Here is a 19,316-nt window from a genome sequence, read left to right as displayed (position 1 = left end):
GGAGACAGCCTCCCGGAGGAGGGAGGGAGAGAGAGAGAGAGAGAGAGAAAAGAAAAGAAAAGAGAGTCTGATTTGTTGGTCCGGTTGATGGAGCGAGCAGATGGGTGAAAGAGAGAGATATTAGAGAGCAGCCGAGATGGAGATATGCTAAGACAAGCTCACAGCGATGTGGTTATGTGGCGGGAATGTGTGGTCTTCTCTTAATCTGAGCAGTGTACTGCACTCTTTTTAACGTCTTTATCAATCACTTGTTGTTTTCTTACTCGGCTTCTTTCCCGTGCACCTGTTCTGTCTTTCTTTCCTCTTTTCTTGCCTCACTCCTCATATTTGACAGATGGCATCAGTTGGTTCCTCTCGTCTCCCTCTCCTCCCCTCCTCTTATTAATGAGCTGTAGGTTCCCTGTTGCTTTGTAACGATGGTAGCTTAAGACCACTCATTATGTAGGACAGTTGTTGGGACTACATCTGGAGTGTGATGAGAGTAAGGAAGATAAAACTGACACAGTGGTTCTGTCTTAAGAGAGAGTGACGACAGCAGACAGATGGACAAAAAGATGAAACAAGGAATGTGCAATGTGAAAGTCTACAGACTTCTTTAGCTCATGATACCTATGTACAGGTTCAAGTATCAAACTATATATAGTGTACTGTACTTTATTTACATCAAATATTTAATACAGTGAAAGATATTTCTTTCTTTCAACATGTTAAGGTTTATTCTCAAAAGGCAAACACAGTAGATGGCACTTGCTCAGCGTTTTTCACTCTTGAGCATGACAAAATGCTCTGCAGTGCCTCTCATAATGACTGCATATTGCTGATAATTTAGCAGTAACATAGAGCGATTCAGTACACATATATATATATATATATATAGAATTGGCAAGTATAGGGCCAAGAGGACCCAGTAAATACCCACTTTGTGCCCATGCGATTCTGCCTCAGATCACCATTTAACTACTTCGCCTACAAGCTAAGTGAAACAACCTAACTCTGAACAAACATACCTTTAGATCAGACGCAATGACTGTGATTGACAGATGGAGCTACTTTGTTTTGAGTTCTTCTCTTGCACCTGTGCCTGTGGTCTATATTTTTTGCTGGTAGTGAATTTGTTATAGCGGTTTCAAGTGCAGGAAACAATGCTTTCTTAACCTGCCAGTCTGTGGATTCGACTTCTTGGCCATGCTTGCAGGACATCACAGAAGTCTGTCTCTGGTTTTGGATTAAGAGGAACAGAGGAAATCAAATGAGAGGGAAGTCAGAACGAAAGAAAGGCCGCAGCAGTCGTTGTGTCTCTTCTTCAGCCAATTTACGAAAGGGAATGTGAGCTGTCATGGTTGTTAAAAACGATGTCGTTTGGGAAGACAAAAACTGCACAATCAAGCATGTCTCTACACAACACACATGCAACCAAGTAACCCCCCTCCAAAAAAAAAAACCCCACACAAGCACGAAATTCAGCATCTCTATACAAATTGTTAATGTGAGCGGCACTTTATCACACGCTCCAAAACGAGGAATCGGGAGGAGACAAAAACAAAAAAACGAGATAGAGAGAGAAGGAAACTGACAGCCGACAGCTGAGCTCAGGGCAACTAAAAGACAGAGTAGAGCAATCGACAGCATCTGGCAGCACGCAGACGGAGGGATGGAGAGGCAGAAATAGAGAGGTCAGAGGGAATAGGAGACAACATTAGGGATAGTGGCTCTGAAGGCTTTGAGAGAGACAGAGACAGAAGCAGCACTCACTGGGAAACAGTCAAATGACATAACATGAGCGAGGGGAAGTTTAGCAGTCGGGGAAGCACAGGGATAAAAGGGTGATTTTGAGGATGACGAAAACAAAATAACTCCCCTCTTGCTTCATTCCACATCGTATTGAGGCCAGAGCACAGACAGCGCTCTCACAGCGCTGTCACCCAGAAAATAGAATCAATTATACACAAGCAGCCCCGAGCAGAGAGCTGACTTTACAGCCTGTGGCCTCTCCAGAGCTACACAGGGGTATGTGTGTGTGAATAATTAGAGACTTTTAAAGCTGCCCTATTATTGCTATTTGACAACACCAGGGGTGAGGAGGGGGGCCAGGCCGATGAAGGTTTGCTTTTAAAACCCAGAGGAAATCTATTAAAAGCTTTACATAAGGCATATTTACACAGGGACTAGCAACATCTCTCTAACCTCGCCATGATTCCCCCTCTCCGACACTCCCTTTTGAAACATTAGACATTCTCGCTCATCTTTTTTTTGTTCCTCTGATTTGAATCTGTCGACCCAGCAAAATCCGTGTTTCCCCCTCTTTCTGTTTTTCATTAGCATCGGTCTTTCTGCAGGAGAAAAGAGAAGAGAAGACAAAAAAGAACTAAAAATCAGGAGTCGCACTGCTTTGAGCTGACATGTTTGCTCAACTCAAATATATCATGGTTAATGCATGAGCTGTAATTGCCGTGCTGCCTGTCAGTGCGCAGGCCACTTAGTTGACCATGCAGAGGCGGGAGGTAAATGTAAAGGACCACTTAGAGCCGGGCCATCTGTTAGCATGCCCGTGTGATACTGAAGGAGCACGACGCCTTCCATCAACGTCTTCCTGCAGACATGTAGAGGTGTTTACCCTGAAAGGTTTCCCCGTCTCACCCCTCTAATCTCTCTGATGAAAGCACAACATGCTTTGCGGCTGTGTGTGTGTGGTTTTTTTTTTTTTTTGCCACGAGGTCACTCTCACTTTGCTGATTGATTGGTTTGACAGCTCACACTTGTTGACTTTACAGCAGGCGGTTGCTCTACAGGCAGAACTGGCTACCTTTATCCAGCCAGCTTTTGCTTTGATCCGACCAGGCCACCCCACTGCATGGTCTCATTCTCAAGCTCTGTGTGGTGTTCTCAATATCTATGGCGGCATTATAGTGGCATCCTGCTGGGACTGCTGTCACGCATTAAAGAAGGCATATGTGTGTCCAGTATGAAAAGTTAAGAGTTTTCAGTTCATTAAGTCCCTGAGACGACCCCCTAAGGCTTGACGCATACTGTTGGCTGCGGTGTGCAAATGTGCAAACATGCGCCTGCACATGCAGCCGCTTCTCTAACCCCCATGCCATGCTTAATGGTGCGTGTCTCCCTTTCTGAACCACAAAATGTGTTTGTAGTGAGTGTTTGTGTTTAAGGATGTGAAACATAGTCCTCTTTTCTTTTTTTTTTTTAAACATTGTATGTGATACAATACACTCCACTTGACGCATGACACGCGACTCATTGGAGTGTCATCTCTTCTCGTGTGTGAGCAGAACCGTGCTTGTGTGCGCGTGTGTGTGTGTGTGTGTGAGGAAGCTAAACCCCAAGGCAGACTGGTTTCACCATCTGTCCTTGCTGTGTCCTGTGATTTCCCTGTGTAATTCAGACAAATGTCAGACTATGTGCAGGGGATGAGCTCTGACAAACTGCTCCAGACATTCCCCCCCCCCCCCCGGATACTCCTGGCGAGCTCTCTGTCACCTTCTCTTAGTCAGGACAGTGAGAACATTGGAAACTTCACGCTGCAATCATATGTTTCACGAAGAACTCATTTCTCCCTGCACGGTGGAGAGGCATCGGAAATAATATACATTTGAGCGCAAAAATATATCTACTGGAACAAGTGCAAATGGCAGTTTGCTGGCAGGATGGGACCTCCAGTAACTTGAGTACTGAAGCATAACCTGCCTGTTTTATAGCTAATGTGATGCTAACCCGTTTCTCTCTCTCTCTCTCTCTCTCTCTCTCTCTCTCTCTCTGTGTCTGTGTCTGTGTGTGTGTGTGTGTGTGTGTGTGTGTGTGTGTGTGTAATTGTGTGTTGGCAGTATAAGGGCCAGGCCAACCTGCATGTGTTTGAGGACTGGTGTGGCTCCTCTATAGCCCAACTCAGAAAGAACCTGCACTTCCCTCACTACCCTCACGTAAGTAACAGCAGCAGACAACGGATTTCTATCTTCAAACAGAGGTTGTCACCAGCTAGAAATGAAAAGCCTACTTCTCTCTGTTGGTTTTGTTGATGAATTGTCACCGTCACTAACAGATTGCATTAACTGTTGCCAGCTACCTAATTAGATCAGGGCCCTAGGAAATCCATTTTATTTTTTTCCCATATTTCGTGTTGTCCCTTTTTTTGTTTTACGATTCAAATTCATTTTCTCATCAGAAAAACTGTATAATCATGTGGTGGATCAATGCAATTATAATAGTTTAGAAGAAAATATTCAAATTGGAATCACTATCAATGAATTTGATGTACAATAAAGTGCTCTAAATGTAGCTGTTAGTAGGGAATTCCTCAGTTTTTTGGATGACTAACAGGCAACCCGTCCCACAAGTTTTCCTTCAGCGCGTGTCTAGCGTTCTTATTGGCTGTAGCTCCCCGGTTTGCGTCTTTGAACAGCGAGCGTCGAGCGTTGAGCCAGTTTGTCTCTGATCTGGTGCTTTTGTTACGGAAGCTCCAAAAACTACCGGCGAGTGGAAAATCAGGATTAAAGTTGTGTAACGTGAACTATGCCAGCCGTCTCGAGGGCCTCTTCAACATGACTGTGTGTGAAGGAGAGCATAGGAGAGAAGCAGCGTGCCCTTAAATGAAACCAAAACATAGCTCGTAGTATTTTTCTTTTTATTCGGTTTAGTGGCTCTGCTAAATGCTAAACATGGAAGGGAAAACCCTGGTTTTCAGAAGTTGCACCCACATTTGAGCAAATTCCATGATATTCTGCGTTTTACAGCTGATTCAATTTTTATCATTAAGTTCCGCGCCATCATAGGGCTCTAACCTAACTAAACTAAAGTTAACTCAATGACTTAGTGGAAAACGCCACAATTGCTGGATTAGAGAATCGTCAGTTGGAGGATATGGCTCACTCATGATATTGATATTGATTCTTATTTATTATTGTAATAGTCCAACAACTGCTTCATCTATAATCTGAATTCCTGTCTGTTTCTCTCTGCAGACCAGAACCACACTGAAGAAGCTGGCAGTTGCTCCCAAGTGGAAGAACTATGGCCTGAGAATATTTGGCTTCCTTCACCCTTACAGAGATGGTAACTAGCTCGTCTTATTAGCGAGTCCTTCCTCTGAGGCTGAGGGCCTTGGAGCACGTGTCCTTTACAAGAGTAGACGATTACCACAGCCCTCTCAATCCGAGCTCTTGAGAGCCACCGATATCGTGAATATTCACATTTTTCTTTGGGCGTAATGCCAGGGATCTCACAGCTAAACCTCATTGCAGGACCCTCATAGACCTACCCTAGAGTCCAGTTGCTATAGGAACTGAAAAATCCTGAACACCCAAGTGCCCTCACACAATGAATTTATTAATTAGATTAACGTTCATTTCAGTCTCTTATGTAGAGTTTGCCAGTGTTATGGCTCTCTCCAGCTGACGGCTCAAAAGTCACACCATCTACAGGAAGCACTCTAACAAGTGCCTGCCCTTCACCTCACGCCGCCAGACGCAACCTTTTACATGCTATTGTAGGTTGATTGAGTGTTAAATAACCCGAGTTAGCCGCATAGAAATGCTTCGAGGTTATCCAGATTACAGACTATAAAAACTGTCATGACCTGCACCCATAGTAAATCATTCTGATTTACTCAGACACAAGTATAATTCATAATGTGAGTTACACTTAGATATCAACCGGAAACGTTTGCATTTAGTATGTAGTTTATGTAGTAGATGTGTCTCTTTGGAGAATTCTTTCACACTGTAATATAATATTGATTTGTTCTATGTACATACTGTTACAAACAAACAACTGCAAAGTCACACTGACGTGAACTGTTTTTCACAACATAAAAAAAAAAAAAGTGTCGCAGGCATCAGCTTGAGGTGTGCATTGTTGAAGAAATCATTCAAGTCCAGTTCAGAAGTTGTGTGGTGTTGTGAGTTTAATAAAGCATGCCGGCATACTGGTGAACGTGCAGAGACAGAGTAGACGTGTGCCGGTGAGTTGACCCAGAACAGATGAAAAATAATAATTTTATACAGGGAGCCAGAGCAGTGTTTAGACTGTATGTAAATACTAGAAAACAAGGGAAGACTATGACCAGACATAATGTAATTACAAGTGGAAACAAAGGGCAGGAAGGACACACAGTTGGCATTTGGCCATTCAAGGGGTCGACACAGCAGGGGGCCGGAAGTAACACCTCGGCGTCATTTGGTTAGAAAATCTGGCCACAATGTGTACTCTTCATCAGCATCAGATGAGGGGAAATTAGCTTTATGTAGCTCCTACTGTTGATAGTTTTGCCAGACACAATTAACGTCTTGTGCATAATCGTCAAGTATCCTGATTATCTGCTTTTGTACTTAAAGACGATCTTAATTAAATAACTATACTGGCTGCCCTTTTAGATCTGTGCACAGATGTTCATTTCTATTCACATAGTTGCTACATATGGATTAGAAATGAATTAGCTGACTGTAAGATACCACTGTGGCCAAATGTTTCATCTCTGACCACTGCAGTCTGGGCAAACATTTTTTGTTGCATTTTTACACGTAAGAATCTATTACATGGGGCCATGCCCTCTCCGATTACACTCACTATCATCTGGGATCATGCATGTCTACTTCCGCCAACGCACACTCTGATCATGTTTTTCCCCTCCAGGTGATTTCCAGTTCTCGGTATCGTCTGATGATAACTCTGAGTTCTGGCTGAGTCCTGATGAGAGTCCTCTCAATGCCAGACTGCTGGTCTATGTAGGACAGGTAAGAGCCAAGCTGTGCTGCATTCTTGGATAATATCTGAACCACAGAGAGAGTCACTCCACTAAAAATCAAGGTTCAGACTATTTTATGCTTTGTGATTCTCAGCACTTTCACGAAGTACAGTCCCTGGCTTTAACAAATATTGCTTAGCAACAAGCTTTTACAGCAGTAAGAAACTAAATCACCCGGGGCCTAAACAGTTCCTCAATGTCATGAGTTAAATAGCAAAAAAAACACTTTATATATTATATACCTCTGGGAAGTCAAACCCTTGTCATTAGAGTATCTGATATGTTATTCAGGCTAACATGGCATCTAATGGATTCCCTTCTTTTTATGCACAATCATGCACACAGCAACATAGTGGATATGGGAAAACATTCTTTTGTGATTAATGGGATTGTAAGGGTTAAAAGCTATTAGGCTAATATTACTTTTATCTGATATCCGTGCTGAGACAGTTGCCTTTAGTAGCTCGACCTTAAAGCAATGGGTGGGACACTGAGCAATCTGACCTTGTTTGTGTTTAGTAATCACCCGCTCACCTCATGTCACCACCCTAGCACTCAGGCTATCACTCACCTCCAGCACGCAGCTCAGAATACAGGACACTTAAATCCTCCTTTAGAACATCCTGTGAAAAATAGTTTCCTTTTTCCATCTATCCTTGAAGTACCCTCTGCCCGCAATCGAATATAAGTCAAGCTGTGCTGCTACTGCCTTCACTAACAAAGTTTTCCAGCTAAACCTTCTCAAATGTGTAAGAAGGAAAGGAAGCATAAGGGCCGACCAGTGTTTGAACCGCACCGTATGAGTGCTCTGGGCAATTACGTGTTAAGAGTAAAAGTCCGGCTTTATTTGTATTCTAACAGGATGTGAGATGTCACCAGATTCCATGGGAGGTGAGATTAATTAGCTGGCCGCGATATTGATGTGACATTTAGCTGTGGAGAAATATCATCTAGTTAATGGCAGGGGAGCGATGCTGTGGCCAGGGATCACTCATTCTGCCACTGGCTGACAGACAGGCCTCGCTGTCCCCTCTCGTCTTCAGAGACACATTGTGTTTCACAGATAGAAATCTAACTCTCCGCTGTGTTGCTCGTTATGTGACCCATCTGTCTGCACGAGTTTGAGTTGGTAAAAAGAGAAGAAAGATGTTATTTTTGGATTCAGAACCTGAAATATTATTTACATTTTGCGCAACTATTATAAGTTTGTGTTATATATATTAACTATATTTATGAAAGTTATGAAACCAACCTCCCACTAACGTTAGGGGAAAGTTAGGGAACCAACCTCCCACTAACGTTAGGGGAAAGTTAGGGAACCAACCTCCCACTAACGTTCGGGGAAAGTTAGGGAACCAACCTCCCACTAACGTTAGGGGAAAGTTAGGGAACCAACCTCCCACTAATGTTTGGGGAAAGTTAGGGAACCAACCTCCCACTAATGTTTGGGGAAAGTTAGGGAACCAACCTCCCACTAACGTTAGGGGAAATTTAGGGAACCAACCGCTTGTGAGTCTCCTTCAAGGCAGCAGCGCGAGCTTCAAGTGCTGCTCTCTCTGCCTCTATCTGAATCCGTGCAGATAAAGTAAAACATTTTCTGGTTCCTGAACTGGTGTGACTTTTCCTGCTTGATTTCTCAATAGAAACATTTGTTTCCACATTAGAAATGCTGCCACTGGGTTTAACTTCACTCTCATAAGCATCCTCATTTTCACCAGGTTTAGAAATGTCGGCATTAGACAACCACTTATTGACAGCATCAGTAAATTCATTAACGCTCATCATTTGTGCCTTGAATCATATCTAATATTTCTTATAACTGAAAGGGAATTAAGGTTATTCGTGAAATTACTTTTTCTTAATATATAAGAATTTTGCTCTAAAATGAACATCTGAAAACAAAACATGGAAAAAACAAAACAGACGCTTTCTCATATTGGCTGCTCGGGTCATCCTAGCCTATGGATATATAATAGTTTATAATAATAATATAGTTTTCTATAGGCCCTTTATTTCCACCAAAGACATTTTGACATGTCACAGAAAGAAAATCCCAGGTGTGACTACTACTTAAATATTAATTTTTCTGCATGACTTTCAGGGTTTTACTATTGTGCGTGCTTGCTCTTTGTCACACTTGAACAGAAAGAAGCCATCGTTAATGTAATTAGTAGAGCCTGCGCTTTGCCTGCTGTGACAAATCAGAATGTCTGCCGTAAAACGATCCGTTCTGGTGTTTTTCAGATTCTTTATTGGCAGGTAACATCTGTCTAAAAATAACAAATGGCACACTTTGGATTGAAAACCATGACAAAGCGTATAATGGAGTTGAAATTTCCAAAATCTTTGCATCTAGTAACCCATTTGGGAAGAAAGAATAAGCAATCAGGGTGGAAAATGGATTCCCCCGAGATGACACTTTTAAACCTGCTTGAGGTAGGCAATCCATCCCAGCCAGCAGCACGTCCATGTCTGCTTTTATTCTTCTTCCAGTTACATTAGTGTTTGCAAAACGTTTGATTCACATGACTCTAACAGCTGTAACAGCAGCCATTGCTAATGTAACTTTGACAACAATAAAAACAGACATGAGGATAATTGTGATGGATCATCAGTCTCAAGCCAGTTTGAAGTATCTGCAGATTGATGTTACGCCAAACTAAAGTGAATGAGAATCAGTGTCTGCCTCGAGGGAGGGGAAAAAACAACTTTCTAAACCCTACACTTCCTTCTCATGGACTCTATATACATGATCCCACGTGAGACAAATGCACCCAGAGGTCACGAGCAGTGCAGTTCAAAGATGATTTATCAACTTTTCTCTATATCACGAAGTAGCTGTCGTAGAGAACATTACTAAGAAATATGTACAGTAGATCTGCGAACTCTCTGTCTTTGCGTCTGTTCTTGAATGTGCTGTGGCGAGCGTGGGAGAGAGCGACCTGTACCCGGAATGTAGTTCGCTGGTGGAACAGTTAATAGGTGTCCCCTCTCAATAAACTACACACTGTGTACAGAACACACTACTAATAAATATGTCCTGCCCTTTTTTTCGCGATATATTTTTTTAAAGGTGCATCGTGTAAGACTTAGTGGCATAGTAGGGAGGTTGCAAATTGCACAACCATTCTTAGTTTAAGATAATTATACACCAATGAAAACAGTTATGAATATTATATTCCATTTCTGCCAATGAATCCTCCTTAATCCTATACACTGCTCTTTTTTAAGTTGAGCTGTGGAATAACTGCCCTTTTATTTAATTGAGTAAGTTGCAGGCTTTACCGGTTTCAACAGACCTTTCTCATTGAGGACATTTTTACTTAAATGGCAAGAAAAACATGGTGTAAATAATGGGTTCGTTACATTCGGGTTTATTAGGGACCCACCATGTACAATGCCAGGGTCATGGCATGGACACAGCTAAATGGAGTGTGGCCATTATTGCAACAAGAAGAATGCCACCATTCTTCTCTCGTGCATTTCTAGAAATGTCAGGTTTCTTCATGAATGAATGCATGAAAGCAACTGTATGCAGGCCTCTCGCCTCTCACACAAAACTTTGGGAGTCCAAGTTCAATTGAAATACAGAGTGAAGAACAAGAGAAAGAAAACACTTTGAAGTTATATCACAGGTCAGCTCTTTTTCTATTACTTTTCTCTTCACATTTGGAGAGAAAAAAGAGGGCATAGAGAAGAAGTTGATCGGGAGAGGAGTAATGTCTCCATAGCTCCATTACACACTCATTTTTCTTAGATTTCTTGACCCTGTGTTGTTTCAGGGCCAGTGGGCATCTGAAATTAGTTTTCTTGAGGCGCCTGCATATGTGGGTGAGCTTCACACAGACAGTGTTTGTGTCCGTGTGAGAGAGGTTACGCTAGAGCACGACTGGTGTCTGTATGTCTGGGTTGTTTGTCTGCTTTAAGTTTGAGAAATGTAGTTCCCTGCCTTATTGCTCTGAGGAGACTTCTGAAGTAGCAACAAAATAAGATAATATGCCAGCGAGGGGGTGTGTTTTCAAAAGTGATGTGAAGATGTGTGTATGTGCGTGGCCCCTCATGACTCCCTGGCTGCTTGCCTTCTGATTTACCCCCCCCCCCCCCCCCACACACTCTGGTGAGGAGATGGTGTTCTCAATAAGCAATGACTCATCGTTCAGCGAGAAATCTTTTCTGTGCGCATACGTGTGTATTTCTCATGTCTATACGGCATGTGCACGCGTCCCTTGGAGAACATCTGCCACTCTCATGGGAAAGCTGAGGCGCTGCATGTGTTTTATCATTGTGACATTGACTTTGATCCTGCCATCGTTCACACACAGCTGATAAACCGACTGACGAGGAAGAAAAGAGACATACAACCTTTCATTTTGGAAGATTTGCTCCTTGACACCAATGCTTTTCTCCTTTTGTGTGACGCTGCATGTTTTAAAACCCTCAATTTACAGCTTTTTCTCAAAAGAATCTAGAGGATCTAAAACCCTGTGGAAGGAGGTTGTTTGAACAGATGATTCATGTGAAGGAAATGGATAGGCGTACAGGAAATGTTCATGAGCTGCTTTATGAATTCAGAACCTTCTAAAACATCATTTGCAGCATATTGCGCTGGGAAAAGGTGTTGCACGTTTGTATGTACCATTATGAATGAGGATGTTTAAAAATAGCTTGTATCAGGCAATGTATAAGTTGAAAATTGATCCACCTCAACATGACATTTACCTTCGTGTCAACTCTTCAAACGAGGTGAGATTGTTTTGCTTTTCTGCCTCTGTAGTTGCATCTCTCTTCTGAATTTTCATGTGCTTTGGAAACAACTTAAATTGTCATTTTTTTTCACCTATTTCAAGATATACTGTATATGAGACAGATTTACCATATTTAGAGTCGGCACTAGATAACGCGACTTGCGGAGATTCATAGTTTTGCATTGCTGCCTCCGCTGTGTGATTACTCTCTTTTTCATCTGAACAACAGCTCTTTCCAGAGAAAACAATACACTCACAGGGAGAATATAAACATGCAAGTACAGCGACTACGGAGACGTTTTTATCAGTATCGTATTGCAAGTTTCCCATTTATATTCAGTGCAAAGTTTTAAGTCGCAGCTCCTTTTTTCTCTGCTTCCCTCTGCTTTCAAAGATTTTAAAGTTCCTACTCCATTCAGCTATGATTTGTCAAAGTTATTTAACTTTGGCTGAAGGTCAAGGCTTCTCTTAAGAAACCAACAGCACTTCACTGTGACACAGAGTTTATTTTAACGATGCTTCTTCTGAAGGAGACTTGCTCAATTGAGATTCTGCTGCACTACTTTCTGCAGTTTTCCCTGTCGTATGTCAGGACAAGATGAGCAAAACGTAATGAAAACTTAAAGCAGTCTAAGATTTAAATGAGTGTCGGCTATAATTTATTTATAAAGAAAATGCAGTACATGCTCAAAAACAACATGTACTGTTGCTACTCGGCCAATCAAATATGTGTATTCTGATACGCGTCGCGGCTTGAGTGAGATGCACACAGACGGGAGAGACACGACGAGAGGCCGAACAGTCGGAATAGTGTGTGAGTCCGAGAAGTTATTTCACATGGCGTTCCCCAAAAAGAGACGGCAAAACCAGAGCCTTCAACCAAGAATGGACAGACTGTTATATCTTCATTCTTCCTACGGGCAGTTTAAAAGCAGAGTGTCTCGTACGTCCAGAGATCGTGGCGATTATTAAAAGCTGCAATGTGAAGCCACATTACGAGACAAAGCACACAACTTTTGAGCAAACGTACCCACTCACATCTGAAATTAAGTCACAGAAAAATAAACCCTAAGAGCCCAATACGATCAGAATCCTAACACATTGATTCACTGTCCAGCAATGATGTTACCAGAGAGGAGAACAGAGCTGAAACTAGTGGTTTCAATAACCACAGATAAAGTCCCCGCACACACATTTCTCTTTTTAGAAGATGAGAAGAATATAATATCAGGGCTTTTTTGACACATGAATGAACTGAATTTGAAGCTGCAGGGCAATTCAGTTAAATTACATTTTTCTCAAATGAATTACTTTATTTTAAGATGAACATTTTTTTAGATCCAGCCCTTATTTTAATTGAAATGAGAGAAGAACATTTATTTATTATTAGAGTATTTATTATTTATAATTCATCCAGTTAAATTTGAAAACTTGACGAATAATATTGAGATACGATTCAATTTCTTTCTTTCTTTATTTGATTTGTCAGCTGTTGACGACATACAGAGGTTAATACAACTGTTGGCTACTTCAATAACTATGGCACTGAATCACAGCGCAAGTTAGACATTATTGTGATGTTCCGGACCTTTGCACGAGGAACCTCTCTCTCACTGGACCTCGTTGAATATTAATTGAACACCCCTGCTATATAGAATATACACAATGTTACAGGTGCAATGCTAAATCAGTGGAATTCTCTTTTAACACTGATGCACACCGTTGTCCACAAACTATTTATTATGAAATGAACAACGTCGCTGCTTATTTAAAAACTACCTAAGACCACATCAGCATCCCATCATTTATGAGCGAACATGCTCTCCACTCTCCAACATCTTTCAACTTCACATAACTATTTCAGAAAAATCCACACAGTCATTTGCTGCAATTGTTTGAATAAATGTGTATTGATTTTAAAGAAGAGTTTCCATCGTATATATGTAAATGTTGTAAATGAGCTTAATCTGCTACCTAGCACACGCTTTCATTTGAATATTCTCTCCCAGTCATTTTAACTTCCAGCGTTCCTCCGGTGCCGGAGGAGGAATATGTGAGGAAACTGTTGCTGTGGAAATGTACTACGGCAGCACAGCAGGCTGTGGGCATCGGAGTGAAGGCACAGTAGGACACAATGTGCGCATTGTGTCCTCCTCTCCTGCCAACTGCTTCACAGAGACTCTCAGAGGCTTTGGCACAGCCAGGGGCCTGGCTGGTTTAGGGCCAACATTACTGCCTGTTTTTTTGAGGTTTTTTTACCATAGTGGTTCTCTTCTCATGCCAGCAAACGCGGTCAGAGGTGCAGTTGTATAATTCATAATAATTCATGTGTGTCATTGTGTTGTAGGTGTGCGTGATCGTGTGTGCTGCTCTCCGTAAAAAACATCGTGGTACCCAGAGTGAGGATCAGCAGCTATTTACAAGCTGAAAGGCTCTTGTGATGTGTTTCAAGCCCTGAAGTGTGGCCAGCACAAACAATTAAAGGCATGCCCACTATGATCTTGGTGTTATTCTTTCATTATGGATCAGCAGCAGCAGGGGCCCTAATTAGCCGCGTTGGCTTGCTGAGGAAATGAATGGGCACTGATTTGACCGCGGGGCTGAAGCCGGAGCCCCAAGCGTCCTGATGAGCCGGCTTCTTAGTCTCAGCATTGGCAGGGAATGACTCTTTCTGATTTTCTGTCTGTTTCTAGCCATTTGCTCTCAGAACTAGCCTCCTGATTGACTCTCCCTGTTGCTTCGGTGCATATTATTTTGTTTTTCCAATTTACTCTTCATTTGCTGTGCTATCATAGCCACCATCCTACCTATTTACAGACAGGACCCTTCCAAAATAGTTGTCTGTGCCTAAAAATCATAAAGTTGGGGTTTTTATCTTGCAAAGCCAATTTCTAAAAAGGATTTTTTTCAGCATGAATACTCTGCAGTTGCAAACTGTGCTTTATTTAGTATGCTGCTCTTATTCCCTGCTCTCTCACACTCGCTCTGATCTGTGTCTCCTGTCTTGTGTGTTTCAGCTGGGTACAGAGTGGACAGCTCCAGGCGAGTTCAGCAAGTTCAGGTCCCAGTCCTCCAAGTCTGTGCAGTAAGTACCTGTGACAACTGCGCACGTTTCTTAACGGCTCAGTTAATACACTCTCAAGCCAGCACAGAGCCCAAAAGGAGGCCCTGCTAGCATCGAACAATACACTTCACAAATACACACCACCACCGGAGCTCCTTTTAGGACCGGTCATGTGGTTGTTACTGAAAGTGTCCCTCTAACTCTTGAGAGGCAGTTTGTACCGATCATGCCCGGTGTAGAGTCAATTCATGCCGGTCTACAGCCTCTTTTATAACATAATTGCTTCAGAGGGCTTTTACTGCTCATATGAAGGAAATCGATGGCTCAAGCAGGTGGTTGTGTCTCTTCTGTGTGCAGGTGTGTACTTCCATGTATGTATGAATCAACATATCTGGAATAGTCTCATCAGAGGACCATTACAGTTGAAATGCCTCTCTCTCTAATTGTAAGATGAGAACATATTTTCCTATCAGCTCCTCTCAGGTTGCCCACATCTCTCTCCCTAACTGCTGGGAGCTGCTCGCGTAAAAGCACCCTTTAATATTGGCACTGATCTGCAGTCAGTTTGCCTCTACAGTCATTGTTAAGTTGATATTATCATGCAGCAAGAGAAGAACTCCTAAAGAATGGTGCTTCTTTTCCCTTGGGTTCCCACATTTGCCTGATTGGATGAAGATGTAGAGTGCTGGCTTAAATTGTTGAGACACAGACACACACACACAACCACACACACTGCAAATGTATTTTTTAGTGAAAGTTCAGAATATTTTAGCACTTCTAAACGGTGCAAGTTGGATGATGAACGCACACAATAAAGAGAAAGGAAAAACTGTGTTTTGTTCATGTTGAATGTGTATTTACCTCTTTCAAATGCTGTAAGCTTTGGGTGATGGAAACAAAGTCACTTTCAGTGTGAGACATTCTTATCATGGTCGACTGACGAGACAAGTACAAGAACTGGTCAAAACAGCTTTCTGGGGCTTGGTGATATGGTTTAAATCAATATGCAAATATTAAAGAGATATTTTGTGTGGATGTCCAATCAGTATTCATGGTAAATGTAGTAAATACGGCAGTGCCTGTGTCCCAGGATGCATTGCGTGCAAGCTTCTAACGTTCAAGGTCCCTGCCGCACATACTATGTATCATCTTGCACGCCTCTCTCTCTCTCTCTGCTGCATTACTTCGTCCATATACTATGGCTCAAATAAATACAGCTGAATATCCAAGTCAGCCAAAACTGTAAAATGTATCCATGCCAAAGCTAGTTTGCAATACAAGCAAAAGAAAACAAGGATGTTCTGATTAGATTCCACTTTATTTACACAATGGATATTATAACAAGCTTAGGAAGTTTTGTTTTTGAGTGGCCTGTAGAGCATGCAAGCCTCCTGGATAGTTTATTTGCTCATGAATCAGGTTGCAATGCAGTGATGGCATCATCAGCATCATCAGCAGCAGTATTAATGGACCTCTCTAGTTGGTGACAGTGAATTTGGCGCTCTGGAAAATCAGCTGATGATCTGAGTGGCGCTAATGACTTTGTGATCTTGACTGAACTTATGAGTGATATACATGACCTACATTTGGGGAATAATAGAGAACTGTGAAGCCCAAGTTGGTACTAGTTATAGTACATTTTACTGATATAACACAACACACTCACACGGACCAAAGGCCCTGATCTTCCACATCCCACAGACCATTTGTCTAATGTGTTTTTATTTTTACAGAAGAGTTTTGTAATAATATAAACCAACTAGATTTATCTCTTAATATCAGAACATGTTACTTGTGGAGTTTTACTCATACGTTAAAATACAAATGGTGTTGTGCAAAACAATCCTGCATGTAGTCATTTTACGTCAATATAGCGGTGACCAACATCATGCAAGGAAGACTGCAATTCCAATCTATGAAAAACAAATGAGATGGAAGACATTCAGTGAGAGTGTCTTAAGGCAAACATCATATTCTTTGCTTTAATTTGACGTTGCTGTTAATTCAGTCTGACTCACTGCATCGCTCCGATGTCTGATCATGTGTCAAGGTCTCATAACTGTTTACGTATCATTCTGAGAGGGATTATTACGATTTATAAAACCACAAAAAAAATATCACTGCTTTTTAAAAAACATGCCTATATTGAACTTTCTTCCTCCCTTTTGAAAAAAAAAAAACCACATTGGCACACATAATGTAATTAATGACAATCCATCAATGCCAGAAGGGACTGAACGCAGACCAGGACCTGTTGGCGGGTGTTTGTGTTTGTCTGTGCGTAGGACTAACTCGTCCTGGTGAGCACAGAAGGCACACCAGGCTACAAGGGAGCAAAGAGATATGACAAAAGATTAAGTAGATGAAGAAGAGAGATGATGATGAGGAGGAGGCAGCTGAAAGCTTTTTTTCTGTTATCTCCTCCTGTCTGACAAGTGTCTCGCGTTCTCCGACAATAACCAGAACAAAGCAACCAAGTGTGGAGGCAGAATACGGCAGGGACATTAAACACGCCGCTCAGTGGAGGAAAGTAACTAAGTACATTCACTCAGGTAACCCTAACCCTTTACTTCAATTTTGAAGTACTTGTACTTTACTTGAGTATTTCCACTACTTTATACCTCTACTGCACTACACTTCAGAGGCCAATATTGTGCTTTTTACTCCATTGCATTTTTTTAATACCTTTAATTTCTAGTTACTTTGCAGATTTCGATTAATGATAATCAGAAAATAAATGATGATGATGTTTTATCATACGTTAAGATAAGACTCCATTGTTTCCCCGGGGGAAATTCATCAAGCTACCTAGCAGCATATATAGTAATTAAAATTAGCATTATCAACTGCACCATTAAAGTCATTAATGCGTCAATAATCATATTCAAAATAAATAATGTACTTTATGCAGAACCTTTACCTGCAATACATATAGTGTGTGTGCGCATATAGCTTTATGTAAGTATTTTAACTGCAGCATAGCTTCCCACAGTTTGTCCATGCTGTCAGTAATAAAATTGCCCACTCAAGGAGAACTGTTGCAGAGAACATGCCTCCGCTGTGTGCTCTCTACCCCACTGAGACACAGTGATATTTATCACCCTACACATACACACCGATTGTTGCTTCCTACCATCTCTCAAAATCTTTTTTTTTAATATTTTCTACCCTGATGTGTAAAGCTCTTCATGATTCCACCATCATTTCATAAAAGTCTAGGTTAAGATAATTCAGCAAAATCTACTTTGATGTTTCTGTGTGGGCGTGCGTGAGAGAAGATGTTTGTTTTTTGGGCATGTAAGCAAATGCATATATACGTCTGTGCATTAATGTGCATTTGTTTGTGGAATACCGTGACATTTGAAGTTCCTCTCTGCATCTGATGACTTTATTGAAACATCCCCGCAGCAAAGGTGGTGTATTTGTCATCCGCGTGTTCCCTCTGCTGCACTGTGCGACATCCATCCCTCACACACCATTACACTCAACCTGTTTATAGCAAAGCTGATCTGCTCCTGAGCGGGGCAAATTGTGCGTGCAGCGGGATTAATCGCCGTGCATTCATAAAAAGGAGTTCTTCAAATTAGATGGGATAGAACTGAGATGAGCAAATTAGGAGGGCAGAACAAGATATCATTTTCTAAAATATTGTTTTTTTAAACTATGTGTACAGCAATAATAAATCAGTCATTAGACAGATTGTATCACCTGGCAATTTAAAACATTTGTAATCCTGATAAAAAAACATTTAGTGTTTATAGAATATTACACTCAATTGTGTAAATGGAAAGCCACTGTGAAAATTATTATTCATCACATACGAGGCTAAAGCTAACCATTTGCAACGTGATCCTTTTGTGCAATTTGTTAATATAAGAGTAAGTTCAGGGCCATCGGAGTCTATTTACAGACTCCATTCTACCACAAAGCTGCAATTTAAAACAGCTTTCACAATTCATGTGCTGCCGGCCCTAGTTATCATATTGAGCCCAAAATGGGAAGAAATGAGACAAAAGTAAAGTAAAAATGGAGCATAAAAGAATGGATTTGAATGGTGCCGAGCAGAACAACAGCCAAACAGAGGGCAGTCTTCCGAAATGTAATTGAACAGAGAGAGCAAAAGCAGAATGAAACACAACAGACAAGGTTGTAGAGACCCTGCTTTCTGTGGGGGGTGTTTTTTTACCTTCTTTCTTTTCTCGTGCTTTGGACTGGGGTTACTTATTCGTCTCGCTTCATTGGAGCCGTACAGCTGACTGTCGTAGAGCTGAGTGAACAGTGACTAATGGCTGCTGCAGGGTTGAATCATATTGTCAGGGAATGAAACATATTGTTGTTGAGGGGTTCACTTGAAGCACTTCTCTCTACTGTTGGAGGTCTCCACACAATGCATTCAAAGGCTACTGAAACTATATATATATATATATATATATGTGTGTGTGTGTGTGTGTGTGTGTGTGTGTGTGAGAAAGTGTGTCCGATGGTGGCAATTTAAATAGATGGGATGGACCGGAAAGTAGGATCAGTACACCTCTTTGGGAGATCTGGTAGCCATCCACACCACCTGGCTATGGCCACCTGGAGGCAATGACTCACACTATTTAGTGTGTGTGAGGGAGTTGTGCTGGTGTTCAAATTCTGAAGTTTGCTGAATAAAACTTGAGGATGGAGAGCATTTGTCCCTCTTGCTGTCTATCTGTTTCTTTCTATCGACTCTTTCTTCGTTCTATCTTTTAAAGGCTCCATGTCACTGAAA

General features: G+C 41.6%; 1 protein-coding gene across 2 annotated transcripts in view; it reads left to right on the top strand.

Annotated features, from left to right (window-relative positions):
- Positions 1-19,316, top strand: part of b4galnt4a (beta-1,4-N-acetyl-galactosaminyl transferase 4a) — a 137,376-nt gene that overhangs the window by 90,536 nt on the left and 27,524 nt on the right. For both annotated transcript variants that reach the window (XM_031859299.1, XM_031859291.1), the window contains exons 4-7: positions 3,837-3,932; positions 4,971-5,061; positions 6,640-6,740; positions 14,514-14,581. In XM_031859299.1, the coding sequence (XP_031715159.1) occupies positions 3,837-3,932; positions 4,971-5,061; positions 6,640-6,740; positions 14,514-14,581 (356 nt within the window). The remainder of the gene's footprint in view (positions 1-3,836; positions 3,933-4,970; positions 5,062-6,639; positions 6,741-14,513; positions 14,582-19,316) is intronic.

The sequence above is a fragment of the Anarrhichthys ocellatus genome, unplaced genomic scaffold (assembly GCF_004355925.1).
Source record: "Anarrhichthys ocellatus isolate YVR2014 unplaced genomic scaffold, GSC_Weel_1.0 scaffold2, whole genome shotgun sequence".
In the NCBI taxonomy this organism is placed as follows: Eukaryota; Metazoa; Chordata; class Actinopteri; order Perciformes; family Anarhichadidae; genus Anarrhichthys; species Anarrhichthys ocellatus.
Note: the sequence above shows the minus strand (reverse complement) of the source record. Positions and strands in the feature narration are given on the sequence as shown.